The 13,801-nt window shown below is 40.3% G+C and overlaps 1 protein-coding gene across 1 annotated transcript; it reads right to left on the bottom strand.

Annotated features, from left to right (window-relative positions):
- Positions 1-398: 398 nt before the first annotated feature.
- LOC311039759 (NADH-cytochrome b5 reductase 3-like) lies at positions 399-10,932 on the bottom strand. Its single transcript, XM_084049736.1, has 9 exons — positions 10,791-10,932; positions 6,389-6,514; positions 6,131-6,203; positions 5,441-5,547; positions 5,204-5,333; positions 4,318-4,401; positions 3,498-3,583; positions 2,646-2,745; positions 399-2,204 (listed from the first exon to the last, which is right to left on the bottom strand). The coding sequence occupies exons 1-9, from the start codon at positions 10,809-10,811 to the stop codon at positions 2,032-2,034; spliced, it is 900 nt and encodes a 299-aa protein (XP_083905862.1). The 5' UTR covers positions 10,812-10,932; the 3' UTR covers positions 399-2,031.
- Between the last annotated feature and the right edge of the window lie 2,869 nt (positions 10,933-13,801).

The following is a 13,801-nucleotide window of genomic DNA, read 5'->3' as shown; positions in this document are numbered from 1 at the left end:
TATTGGGTAATGAATAGTTCTGACATTTAACCTCATATAAACACTCAATACTTTCCCTGCTCTTTCCCCCTCTACATGAAATCTCTTCGCTGAAAACTCTACAAGCTCACAACGTGCTGCGACCCTGGTCTCCCTTTTCTCTCTCAACAGCAGTCCAGCATGTCACAACATTGCAGCTGAGCTTCCAACTTTCCTGGCAATCAAGAGAGTTGAGGGACTGAGTTTCAGAATCATTCATAGGATCACATATGCGTATAGTCAACACTTTGGCCCAGAGGATCAGCCAGTGGACAGTCCGATTAAACAAGGAGCATAAGCTAAAATTAACGCAGTGTGATAACCAAATGCTAAAACGTTCTGTAATTTTGTGGAGGGTTCCGACATACTCCGTTATATCATTTTAAGATGGAGAACTTGACCTTTATTACAACATAAGGTGACAAACAGGTTGCATAAACAAATGTACAACTTCAGTGGTATGTAGGGGTTATAGTCAACAGACAGAATAAACACATTCAGATGGCAACCAAATTCAAAACGTAACCTGTTTTAGCAACACATTTCAAATGTATGGCATACTGGTGCATAGCCCATACTGTAGGTACAACATTTCAACTACACACAATATTGTAATAGACGTATTGTGACTGACATAGATGAAACAAGTGCTCAAAACTATGCATAAAAATAGTTGTTTCACAAATAAAGCTTTGCAAACATTAAGGCACTGAGAACTCTCAATACTTAGAATATATATAATAGCAAAATGACAAACGAGGGGCAATAGATTTGGTTAACCACAACATGTGATCAGATCATTGGTCTGAAATAATCAGCTCAAGACGCAGAGACAATGATTGTGTCAAATGCCAGTATTGAGAACACTTGCAAACACTGAACTATTATATTACACCTCAATTGCCAAACAATGCTCCTATGGTTACCAACCACTTTCATCCTTGAAACAAAATGACACTTTGGTAGAGGTTTGGCTTATGTAGTTAACTTGCCATAAATCAGCTCCAATAATTCCCATGCACCACTGTACCTGAATGAGCTCTAGCACAGTGTGTTGCGTGAACAACACACTGCGCTTGGCCCAGTTTGACCTAGCAGCTTCCAGTCAGTGTTCTAAACTAATCCTGTAATCAGTGTCAAGTACGAACCTGTGTGAAGCAGAGACTGTTGACTTTCTACTTAACCACCTTCAGTTGTTGTTCTGTCTATTAGAAATGTATATTCCAAAATATTCTCATTACATTGTACAGTTAAACAGGTCTCAAAGTCACTCTTTTAGCACATGACAAATGTAAACAAAGCAAATTCTAACAATTTATGATGATACTTTTTTATCCCTTTTTCTTAATAAAGATCTCAACTACATGTTGATTTTATTATTTGAAGTAGGAAAAAGATCCGGACTGAATCTGCAGATTGGGATCCAAATATTCAAATAGCAAAATCATGCTGTGTCTAATAGTTTTTCCAGTGTTTATGCCCTTTTAGATCATGTGTCTAAATTGTGTCTTTATATTGCAACTGTGTGATTTCTATTTTGCCTGTGACTCACAACTGTCAAGCTTCGAACATTTAGTATTATATTTTTCCCCGGGAAATTATTGACGTATCGAGATTGAATGATTCCCCTGAAAACCAGGGGAGCAGAACGCGGTGGGAACTCTAGTAGGGACCAAACAATGAGACTTTTAAATTATACATTTCTAATCAACGTTGTCAGATTAGTGAAGATATCTCACTAATATTTGGAGTTACTGTACATCATGGCATAACTACAGTTACAACCCAAACCTCTACCAAAGTATGATTTGGCTTTAACATTCAATATCAACATGAAATGGTCCAACTTGAATTCAAAAATATATAGTGCAATTACAACCGCAGCAAGAAGAGTGCTTAAATGCTTTAGGGTTGGATATGTTTACACCACAAGGCGCCCATTATTCGCCCCAAGGTGGAGTCTTACTCTTCGGTATTGAAAAACCGACATATCGAAGCTCAGTGCTAAAACCTCTAGAAGCTGAACCTCTGGCTGTTTGAGTGGCCAACTTTATCCAGATTGGGGTTGCAGGCAAACTGGATCATAGGAGGAGGTCCACAAAGGAGGATGAGGGTGTCGTCACTGGGTGGAGGCAGGTGGTCCCTCACCATTTCTTCACTGATAAAGCCTTCGCTGTATTCCCAGTCTGAAATAGACGGGGTGGGGTTTAAGCAGACACAGACGTCAAACAAAGTAGAATGCAGCAGGGTAGTTTTACTGGTCCACAGAAAGGTCACAAGTTTGATTCCTGCTCTGTAAAAGCGACTGAGTACCTAGAAAAGCGCTATAGAAATCGTATGTATTATTATCATTATTATTCCCTCAACAGTCATTGAGGAAGCCGCAGAATCTCTAGCGGCTGCTGATTTATTGTCTATTCTGGATTAGAGCAGCATTGGATTAAAAAGATATTACCAATGTTACACATTTCTTTCAAGATTTATTTGAAAATGGCAGATCTACAAGCTTAGATCTGCAGACTAGTTATTTTCAAATAGCTACTGCATATAGGGTAAAAGTGGTCAAACAGCTGGGGACCCCCTGGAACAGCTTCAAAGAACTACTGGTCTACAGTAGCTTTTCTTACCCTCAGGCGCACGGTCCACAGTGAACCACAGTTTAAAGCGGTCAGGGTTGACGGCGGCAATCTCTTCCAACTCTGGTCGAAGCAAGATGTCTTTCTCAGTCTGTAAGTGTACAAGTAGGGTGGGGCAGTTGTGGTATTTTTAGTAACTCGCCCAAGGGTGGCCTCCCTTTACTATCAGAAAGCAAATGGCAGACGATGACACAATCATTCTTAACCCATTGAGTGCCAGGATTGCCAGAATTATTTCAGAATTAATTCTGAAAAGTGCCAGAGTTTTTTTCAAAGAAAACAAAAAGTGCTTAGGAAGCGATATACAGCCTTTTTCAGTTCTAAGTTAAACAAGGAGTGGATGGAGCTGCACATCTTCAGATAATGACATCTTGGGTTCTTATTGTTGAGAAGTGGTCCTGTATGTTATTGTGCTTCTAATAGTCAATGTCTCAGCACTAGTGCCACCAAGGCAATTTTTTGCCAGTATATTTTAATGGAATTAGACAAAAAGCCTGGTCACACCAGAAATTGTCATGTGAAATTTCACAACATTGTCGTTGTACGATTGGTAGCAGGAATGAACTATTAAATCCAGTTAATTATCTACTCCGGTCTCACGACTTACTGAGTTTAAATGTATATACACAGGTATATTCTGGCAGAGCAGAATTATATGTGACAGCCTCTACTACTACTTCTGCTCCCACCCCCTGGGATCGCATGAATATATCTGCATGTCAAAGTCCACCAAATGTTTACCTCTACACAAATATATGTGGTCATTGGAAACCGATTCCTTTCAAATTAATTCATTGTGAAATATCTCTGTCATACATGCTGGTGGGTGCTTGTGAAATTCACCTGGTTGGCAAAGAGGAGGTGACACACTGTGGTGTCCTGAGGATCCTTCACCACGGCTGTGATGAGCTGCAGCATGGGAGTGATCCCTGAATCAAAGGCAGATAAGACAACATTGACAGCTGCAATGTTTTGTCAATGTTTTAACAATGTTCTAACAAAGTGTTGAATACATTATGCAATATCATCACTTCATATAATTTGAGAAACATTGTGAAATTATGCTTTGCTTTTGAAATATCAACCAACAACAGAGAATATCATTCTCGGGAATGAAGAAATTATTTTTGTAAAATCACAATGGTTCGGACGGATGTGGATGTATGTGTGTTTGTGGAAAAGGAACTTTTCTGAATTAGTCCATGAGCCAGAGCCCCAAAATTGAGCAATGATTATCGAAAGAGTGGGCAAAACCAAACCTATATTAAATTGTTCATAGGGTCAATACGAGTAAATAAATATATGATAACATTTCCACAGGAGTAGTTTTTCATGGTTATCACACATTTTGTTATTTTCCCCATACGTACCATGACAGGTGAAAAAATGACAAAATTTAAAAAAGAGTTATCATTATGAAACTTCCTGAGTTGATTACTTACATGAAGACAATGATTTATCGCATTACATTTTTTCACCTGTCATGTACGTATGGGGAAAATAACAAAATGTGTGATAACCATGAAAAAGCTACTCCTGTGGAGAGGTTATCATATATTTATTTACTCGTATAGACCCTATGAACAATTTAATATAGGTTTGGTTTTGCCCACTCTTTCAATAATGAAATCTTGTCTGGCTCATGGACTAAATGAAGCCTTACCTGTTCCTCCTGCAATCATGCCCACTTGCTTGGCTTTCTTTATCACAGCTGGTGCCTTTTTATCCTCTTGGATAGCAAATGTACCTATTGGGAGACAGCCGCAATACGTAAGATATTAGTCCTAGAATCGCTGATATTCCATTCCATGAGCACGTACATCATCACAAATTACCGGGTGCAATTACTAAAACATAAGCAAAACAATGATTAAAAATGTCTCAAACATCGATACATTTTACATTTTAGATGTGTCTAAATAGGTTTTGCTTTTCTATTGGCCAGGTATTAAGGTTGTTAGTTAGGCTTAAATGAGGTATGTTTTTTATTTATAGTTAGTTTTATGTAGTTTTTTCTCTATTTGCCATGTCATATTTGTCACTATTTGTGGTGTATTTGTATGTGGGACCATGGATGGAAATGAGCTTCTAGCTAAATCCGGCATATTTATATGAAATCATGTGTATGGATTGAAATGTTCATTAACGTGCACTGTCCCGGAAATAAGTAAAGTAAAGTGAATTATGTACGTGCTCATTGAAGACGTTTACACGTGTTTAGTGTTGCTATGAAAGTCGTCTCGTCGTGTACAGAGAATGGGGTCAGTGAGAATCTCGTGGAAAAGAGGAGATATTTGACTAAATATGCGATTTTTCCAGAACTCAAGGGATCCGATACTAATTAGCAAGAGCTGACCTCCAGTTGTAGCTATTAATTATAGGGTAAGTACGACAAATTAGAATTCCACGGAGGAGAATCCCCCCAAGAAAGTGCAATGAGTGTTCTGTGGCTGACTGTAAATATATGTAATGTATGGAATATCAGCCACTCTAAAGTTGGTAAATGAGTTGACTCACTAGACATCATTAAGTTACTTATGAAAGCTCACCTTTGCCTTGGTAGACCAGCAGGCCACTGGGCCCTCTGAAATCGATCGTGTCATTGATCTTGAGGCTCTCCAAATACTGACTCATCTTCCCACCTTCTGGATACTTGGGATTGACATCCTTGAAGTAAATCTGGGAATCGGTACGAAATGGGAAAATTCGATTTAGAGAATGTATGGATATTATTCCTAGCACAAATAGAAATAAATAATAACAAAGTTGCTCTGAAGTCTCTCTACCTTCACCACCAGGTCCACGTAGCCTTTGTCATCGTCACTGGACACAGGCGTGTATGGCCGAACGACTAGCTTTCCGTCGATTTTGGCAGACAGATAAATGTGCTGCCCTGGGAGTAACAACACAGACGAAAGGATTAGTGTCAAGTGTTCCACAACTTATTTACCAGTAGGATGATTAACAAGGAGTACTGCCTGATGATGATTTGTGAAGAATACAAGTTATCAGCCATAGACAACAGGGCACGAGGGGCCTCTAGAACAGTGGTCTTCAACGTTTTCAGGCCAAGGACCCCCTAGCTGAGAGAGAGATGAAGCAGGGACCCCCTCTATATTGTATAAAATTGTGTTTTAGATTTAAAAAAATGTGTTTACTTGGTCTGCCCTTTTTTCCCTCTACAGCTAAACCTCTTTGGCTGCGAGGCGTTGTGAGCTTGTAGATCTGCTATTTTGGCTAAAGATCCTCAGAAAAAAAGGGATGCTAGGGTTCAAGTGGTTAAGGTAAAAAGAAAAAATCATATCACACAACGATTTGGTGGACCCCCTGTAGTAACTCTGAGGACCCTCTAGGGGTCCCGGACCCCCTGTTGAAGACCCCTGCTCTAGAACATGTCCTGGCCAGCTATTAAAGTACCTTTACTTTAAATCTTGGAAATCAATATTCAAGTCTCCCAGTGAATCGGATATACTAACCGATGGGGAGTCCAAGGACGTGCTCCGGAGACGGCAGAGCAAAACGAAACTTCCTTGTGTCATGGCTGACAATCTGTAAAAGCAGCAAGCAAGTCGGAAAAACCAAGGCGTTAAATAATTCACTAAATGTGTGCCAACATGCATGTAAACATTTATTGTTCTCTACAGGAAAGCAACGTTACTAAAACTGCAATCCCAGAAGTTCATTCTATCAATAATATCATCTTTGAGTGGGGGACAACATGCAGATATATTCACCTGTTTGTCTATCATCCGTAGTGCAACCTTTACGTTTGGGTCCTCTAATGTGAGGGCTGGCTGTCTCTTGCCGAAGAGCAGTCTAAATATCAGGTCGTAGATGCCTTCAAAGCCACTCCGGATCAGCTGTATTGATGAGGATTTTTAAAAAAAAACATACGTTAGTTAGGACTAAGAATGTTGGTTATGCAACCGTATGTTACTCGCCGAAAATAGCCGATCTACAAAGCTTGCAACAACTAACATTTGGTAAGCCTCATATAGCATAATTGCCCAAGTCAGGGGTCTTCAACGTTTTCAGGCCAAGGACCCCTTGGCTGAGAGCGAGACAAAGCAGTGACCCCCATTATATAAAATATGTCTTTTTTTCATAGATTTAATCGGCAGCTTCATTGTTTCACAGCACTATCATGTTGGATTCATGTTAATGTGTATTTCCAGACATTTAACCGAGCACTTAAACAATAATTAGTCAACTTGACCTTTCACTCTGTATTTAGTCTGCTCTTTTTTCCCCCTATACCAAACCACTTTGCCAAAAATAGCAGATCTACAAGTGCACAACGCCTCGCGCTGCGAGGCGTTGTGTGCTTGTAGATCTGCTATTTTTGGCTAAAGTTATTCACAGAATAGGGATGCTTGGTTGAAGTGGTTAAAAGAAAATCACACCCAGTGTGAAGTGGGCGGTATGGTCACAGTGATCATCACAGTGATGGAAGTTCACTTAAAGAAAAGTAATATTTCTGAAGTGTGTGGTGCTATTTATAGTTATTAATTTCATCATGCGTCTTGCTAGCTAATCACAGTACTGGGCTAAGGGTGTGAATAGAGCTGTGTTTATGGTTTATGTTTTTACCAGGTGCTCGAAAAGCGCCGGGTCTACAGACAGGCTGGGACATAGTCCGACACCTAAGTGACACCTAAGTGTCATTGGCTGTCCTGGCTGTCCTTCACTCCTTTAAGCCAATGGCGACACGAATGGGGAGACGGCCCGCCCCCCGCAGTAACCGTGCTCCGCTCCCCTCATTCACACTGCAACAGTTGTTGCAGACAGTGCAATTTTTACTGCAGCCTCAGGCAGGAGGGTTAGCCTAAATGCTAGCGTGCTTCATTAGACCTAGTTTGGCTATTAAGTTATTATTTGGCCATGTTCACACTGACTTCAATCTTCGCTATTGTTGGGAAGACCCGTGTGGTGTCAAAAAATGTTGCCACCACTTATATAAAAAACATTATAGCATTTAGCGTACAGTCTATGGTTTAGCATCGCAGATTCTGTTGCCAGGTTTGGCGAGAGAAACAAGCAATCCGAAAAACAAGTAATCAGGTCTATGAAAACACACACACACACACACACACAGAGCACCTGGTAGAATATGACTTTTCAAGTCATTTCTTTCTTGTTTTTAAGTGAATCACCCATTGTGGACCAACCATTGTACACCCCTAACTTAAAAAAATCACACCCTGTGTGAAGAGAGTGGTGCCTTTGATGAGCCCCGTATTGATGTTGTCATCAATGTTTGTTTATTGGACATACATACACCCGGACACACAGACAAAGTCAGATATAGGAGTGGTTGGCACCACTCAAAAACCCATAAATGTGTTTTTTTAAGTGCATAGTCCTATTTATAGGGCTATGCACATGCGTCATGTGTTTCACTAGCCAATCACAGTCCTGAATAGAGTCAGCCAATCATATTACAGCTAGTGGTCATCACAGTGATGGAAGCTCACTTAAAGAAAAGTATAGATTTGCATTGAATGTGTAGGGGTTAGGGGTGTACAATGGTGGCCTATCACGGTGCAGGGTTAGGGGGGTACAATGGTGGCCAATCACAGTGCAGCGAATGTCGATGTCCAAACCTCACATATAGGGGCGGTTACACCGCCCAAAAAAAAGAAGAAAATCACACAAAGATTTGGCGGACCCCCTGTAGTAACTTTGAGGACGCCTTAGGGGTCCCGGATCCCCTGTTGAAGTCCTCTGGCCTAAGTCATATTTTTAAGGTTTTCATGAGGCAAAATAAAAAAACACTTTCTGCCTAAGTCATCTAGGGCTAGGCAATCATGAGGAAAAAAAACTAATTTAGCCTAATTCATGCTTATCTGCCTTTATTTTTTATCTGCCTGCCCTAACTCTATTCTGCTAAAACATTGCTGATTCATCCTGCCTTATTGACAATGTTCTGCAGCCAGAATGCTTGTTACATTCAAAAAATCATTTCTGCCAAAATCAAAAAGTTGACTTCAAAGCACATTCTGCCTAAGTGATTTTGGAACGTAACACGCATTCTGATTGGCTGAGGACATAATATGTCTATATTATAGGCAACTAGAAGTTCGGGCCGCGTAGCGGCCCGAACTTCTGGCTACATACGTACACTGGCTACATACGTACATACTGACAACCGACATGGCGCAGGATTCAAATTGTATATATATACTAGAAGTTCGGGCCGCTACGCGGCCCGAACGTCTAGCGTGACGCGTCGTTCACTTTGCAGTGCCACCTTACAGGCACCTCACAGTGTGAGAGAGAGTTTTGTGCTCTCCTAAATCCACGGCAGGCTTTGAAAGTACCCACTTCAGAAAGAGGTGACGTGCATCACCTCTCCAATGACCAAAACCCACTATGGAAGCCGTCGAACTGGTGCGATCTGACGGCATCCTAGAATTTATAGGTAGGATGTGATGTCATATACCGTCTCATCGTGATGTCAGATTACGTCACACTGGCGTGATGTCAGATTACGTCACACTGGCTACATACGTACATACTGACAACCGACATGGTGCAGGATTCAAATTGTATATATATAGACTAGAAGTTTGCAGTGCCACCTTACAGGCACCTCACAGTGTGAGAGAGAGTTTTGTGCTCTCCTAAACTTATCACTATGGAAGCCGTCGAACTGGTGCGATCTGACGGCATCCTAGAATTTATAGGTAGGATGTGATGTCATGCTGTCGTGAGATTACGTCACACTGGCGTTGTGTCCATATTCGGGACGACCGTCTCATCGTGATGTCATGCTGTCGTGAGATGACGTCACACTGGCACATACAACGTTACAACGTACATACTGACAACCGACATGGCGCAGGATTCAAATTGTATATATAGATAGATTACTATTTATCACTATGGAAGCCGTCGAACTGGTGCGATCTGACGGCATCCTAGAATTTATAGGTAGGATGTGATGTCATATTGTCTCATTGTGATGTCAGATTGCGTGGTGTCAGATTACGTCACACTGGCTGTCAGATTACGTCACACTGGCGTGATGTCAGATTACGTCACACTGGCTGTCAGATTACGTCACACTGGCGTGATGTCAGATTACGTCACACTGGCTACATACAACGTTACAACGTACATACTGATGGCGCGTCACACTGGCGTGATGTGGCGTGATGTCAGATTACGTCACACTGGCCACATACAACGTTCGTACATACTGACAACCGACATGGCGCAGGATTCAAATTGTATATATATAGATAGATAAGGCATATTGAAGCAGCTGTGTTAGGAGAGTGTAGAGTTAGGCAGAATCGTCAATTTGACCAAAGAATTACTTATAGCAGGGGTCTTCAACGTTTTCAGGCCAAGGACCCCTTGGCTGAGAGAGAGAAGAAGCAGGGACCCCCCTACTACATATTGTATAACATTTTGTTGTAAATTAAACATTTTCATAGAGCTTCATAGACTTTGACAGCACTGACATTTAACCACTTGAACGGTCAATATTTAGTCTTTTTTTCCCCCTCTACACCAAACCTCTTTGCCAAAAATAGCAGATCTACAAGTTGTGAGCTTGTAGAACTGCTATTTTTGGCTAATATTCCACTCAGAATAGAGATGCTGGGGTTCAAGTGGTTCAAGTAAAACACATGATCCTGTCACACAAAGATTTGGCAGCCCCCCTGTAGTAACTCTGGGGAACCCCTAGGGATCCCGGACCCCCTGTTGAAGACCCCTGACTTTTATAGGCAATTATGCTATGAGGCTAAGGATTTGTGAACGTTGAATGTTGTTGGTGAGCAACACCGTCATACGACGAGGTGTAAGCCAGCCTTTAAGATCACACACACATTAAGCTGCCTCTAAAAGCCGTAATAAGGTCCTTTTAGGGCGTCGTCGCTCCCATGAATCGTTCCTCAAATCCCTCTGCTTTGCCCAGGAGAAATGAGTCATCATACATACAGTAGCATAGCTTTCTGGCCACAGCCTTCTTTCCTCTGTGTGTGTGTGTGGACGACATGCTAACCATGGCCATGTTATCATTAGCATTAGGCTAGCTGACTGCGAAGCAGCAGAACAAGGGCAGAATTCTTGCGTAATTTTGCGTTTTAACATTAATGACGATTGTTTGCATATCCTTATACTTACACCAATGATGTAAGACAGCATCTTCGTTTCGTTTCAGAACTAAAACAAGCAAATTGCTTTATGTTTTACTTTTAGGCGAACTACTGTTGTGTCGCACACGGAGGGAGCTGTCAGAATGTGACCGTTTAACTGGTAAACTCAACTTAACTGCCCTCCAGTGTTGCCAGATTTTGTGAGAGAAACAAGCAACCGTGTCTATGGAAACAAGCCCAAAAGAAGAGACTATTAGGCCACATGAGCACTTCAAAGTTCAAACCTACATTGGCTTTTTGAAAATAGGCGATCTGCAAGCTCGCAACGCGTCACTTGTAGATCTGCTGTTTTCTAAATAATCGTGGGGAAGGAATTGAAAAACAATTCTGGTACACGGCCCGGGTCCTATAATGGCACAAAATATTCTCAGTCCACATACAATTACATATCAATATGGGGGTCCTTGAGATGACTACAACTAAACAACAACACTTTAGAAACAAGCCCAAATAACCGCAACCCGCAAATACCTTCTTTTTTTTTCCTTCAGAAAAACAAGCCCAAAATTGCTTATAATAAGTGGACATGGCAACACTACTTCCGCGTTTTACGTCTCCACCGTCCTTCACAATAAAAGGCATATCTCGTTCCATCACTATAGACCAATTATTTGTTTACTAACATTGAGCCTGGACGCACAGGTGATTGTTTCACGCAATCAATTCCCAACCTGTTTCGGGGTGCACTGGTTTCAGCACACCCCAACCCCCTCTTGTGTGTGTTGGCTAGTGAGACGCGTCCTAACGAGACCTGATATAATGGGTTTCGTTGCGCGCATACTGGCTGCACGCAGCCAGTATGACGTCGTCTGTTAAGGGGTCTATATAAGATGTCTCTAAATTATAAAGATAAAAATCCCCAGAATGTGCTGCGAAGTTGCAGTGGTTGTTTAACCACTTTGAACCTGACGTCCTAGTTTTGGCCATGTCATAGAACATTTAAAAAGAAATGAGAGGGGTATCGGTATCGGGTATGGTAATTAGTTTGAAAAATAAATAAATGTAGCCTAGTATGTTTACAGAGTAATAAGAAATAAAATCAAAATAAAAACAGGCATTTTGTGCCTTGAGATTTTGCCAAGTTTGAAAACCCACTGGGTTCTACCATCTCATCTCACTACCTGATTGCATTGATTGATTGATTGATTGATTGATTGATTGAATTGAACATTTTGTAAATAGTACAGTATGATTATACAATGATATTAAAAGGATAACACAAAAAGCCCTGAGTTTTGGAGTAGAGGGAAAAAGGAGCAGACTAAAAGTTACAATTATTTTATAATTTATACGTCACTTTAAGGTCACTTGCACTTTTGGTTTGGTTTGTTCACAATTTTCTGCACTTTTGGTTTGGTTTTGTTCATAAATAGCTTCAATTTCTTAATTTCTACATGTTGCATGTATAGTATAAAATATTCTGACTTAAAAGAAACTTAAGAGGGGAAATCTTTATCAGTTGTGTAACTACAAAATACATGTAAAAACAGAGAAAAGTGCAACTCAAGGTGCCTTTTTACATGTATTTTGTAGTTACATGGATCCATGTGCCTAGTGTTGAATATACCAGTGTGAGGGCATTGAGTAACAGACATGTTATTTTGGGTTTTAACGTTCTATTCTTTGGTCTTGTCGCATCAAGTGGAACTTATGTTGCCAAAATTTGTGCAGGTGTTTCTGCTGCATACTTATGTCAATGTATTCTGGTCCTGTGTGTAGCCTAGTTAGCCTACTGTTAATTTGCGTGCGTCTTGCAACTTGATAATGTGAACAGTGGGTGGAAGTGTTTAACACTATGATTCACAGCAACAGTAGAGGTGGTGATATACCGTTAAACAGTGTATAAAGGTAATCTAATTCTATTTCAAATAAATAAACGTACTACTTGGCCAGGGAGATTTAATTTCCTAATCAAGTTCAACTCAATTATGTTGTGCATTTCCCTGGCAAGGACAATTTATCTATCACACCTGTCAATAAATGTGCAGAGAGAAAGCTCATTTTAGAAAGGGAGCTTAAACATCTGCCAATGAAACATAAACTCTGAATACAAACTTCAATGATGTCTACAGTGTGAGATAGCAGGCAATGTACATTTCAATTCACAACAACACAATTTCTCCATTTTAGTTTATTTCAGTTTTGTCAAGCAGACTTGAATTAAGTGTTGTCAGAGCTGGAAAAGAAGGTGGTCAAACATTTTGCAAATAATGCTATAAAGTAGAATGAGATGAAACCATATTTAGGGTTGCACAAAATTAGGTTATTTCCCCCATTCTGAAATCAGGAGTCACAAGGGTGACACCAAAGATACAGGCTTTGCATATACACATTTAATCAGGTTTGTCCCTTTTTGCCCTTTAATTCACGTGAAGGCTTTTTATTGTATGCATCTACACAGTATATTCCTTTCAGAACCAAGACTTGTAACACCTACAATACTGTACACAGAGTTCTCCTCAGTTTAGTGAAAACCAGACTTAACACTTTTGGTTGATTCAATGGGAAGCTCTGTGGTAGAATCAACACACTCACCAAGCAAAATTAACAGTCAAATACAATCTCTTTTTTTCTCCTTTCTTTTTTGGTAGTCTATAAGAATAATATATAAGTTCAAATATTTACAATATTTACTTCCAAACTCTGTATGTATATAATACACTGTCAAGGTTCTCCGCGTACATCAGACTAGCCTAGCCTTTATTACTTTAATAAAGATGTAAAAGTAGTAAACTTAGTCTCAGTACAAACATTTGTATAAACAGGCAAGAAGTGGATGAGCATTAAAACAAACATGTTCAAAAACATAATGATATAATTTAATGACAGGAGCTCGACAGTAAGAAAGGTGATATGTCTGCATGGTCAGATATTTCTAGTAAGATGCAGCGCTACTGAAATAATAACAAGGATTCTCTCAATGATCTCTGGACAGGCCTCAAATCATAACCATACATTCTGGGTGTCATCTTGCATGTG

Source organism: Gymnoscopelus microlampas (assembly GCF_963454915.1).
Source record: "Gymnoscopelus microlampas genome assembly, chromosome: 23".
Classification (NCBI taxonomy): Eukaryota; Metazoa; Chordata; class Actinopteri; order Myctophiformes; family Myctophidae; genus Gymnoscopelus; species Gymnoscopelus microlampas.
This window is presented reverse-complemented; position numbering and strand designations above follow the sequence as displayed.

Excerpts from the sequence above, each read along its gene's own strand:
- LOC311039759 (XM_084049736.1), bottom strand. The coding sequence starts at position 10,811 with ATGCTGTCTTACATCATTGGT. Across the intron at positions 6,515-10,790 it reads TGCTGTCTTACATCATTGGT|CTGATCCGGAGTGGCTTTGA; the intron begins GTAAGTATAAGG and ends TCATCAATACAG. Across the intron at positions 5,334-5,440 it reads ACGTGGACCTGGTGGTGAAG|ATTTACTTCAAGGATGTCAA; the intron begins GTAGAGAGACTT and ends ACCGATTCCCAG.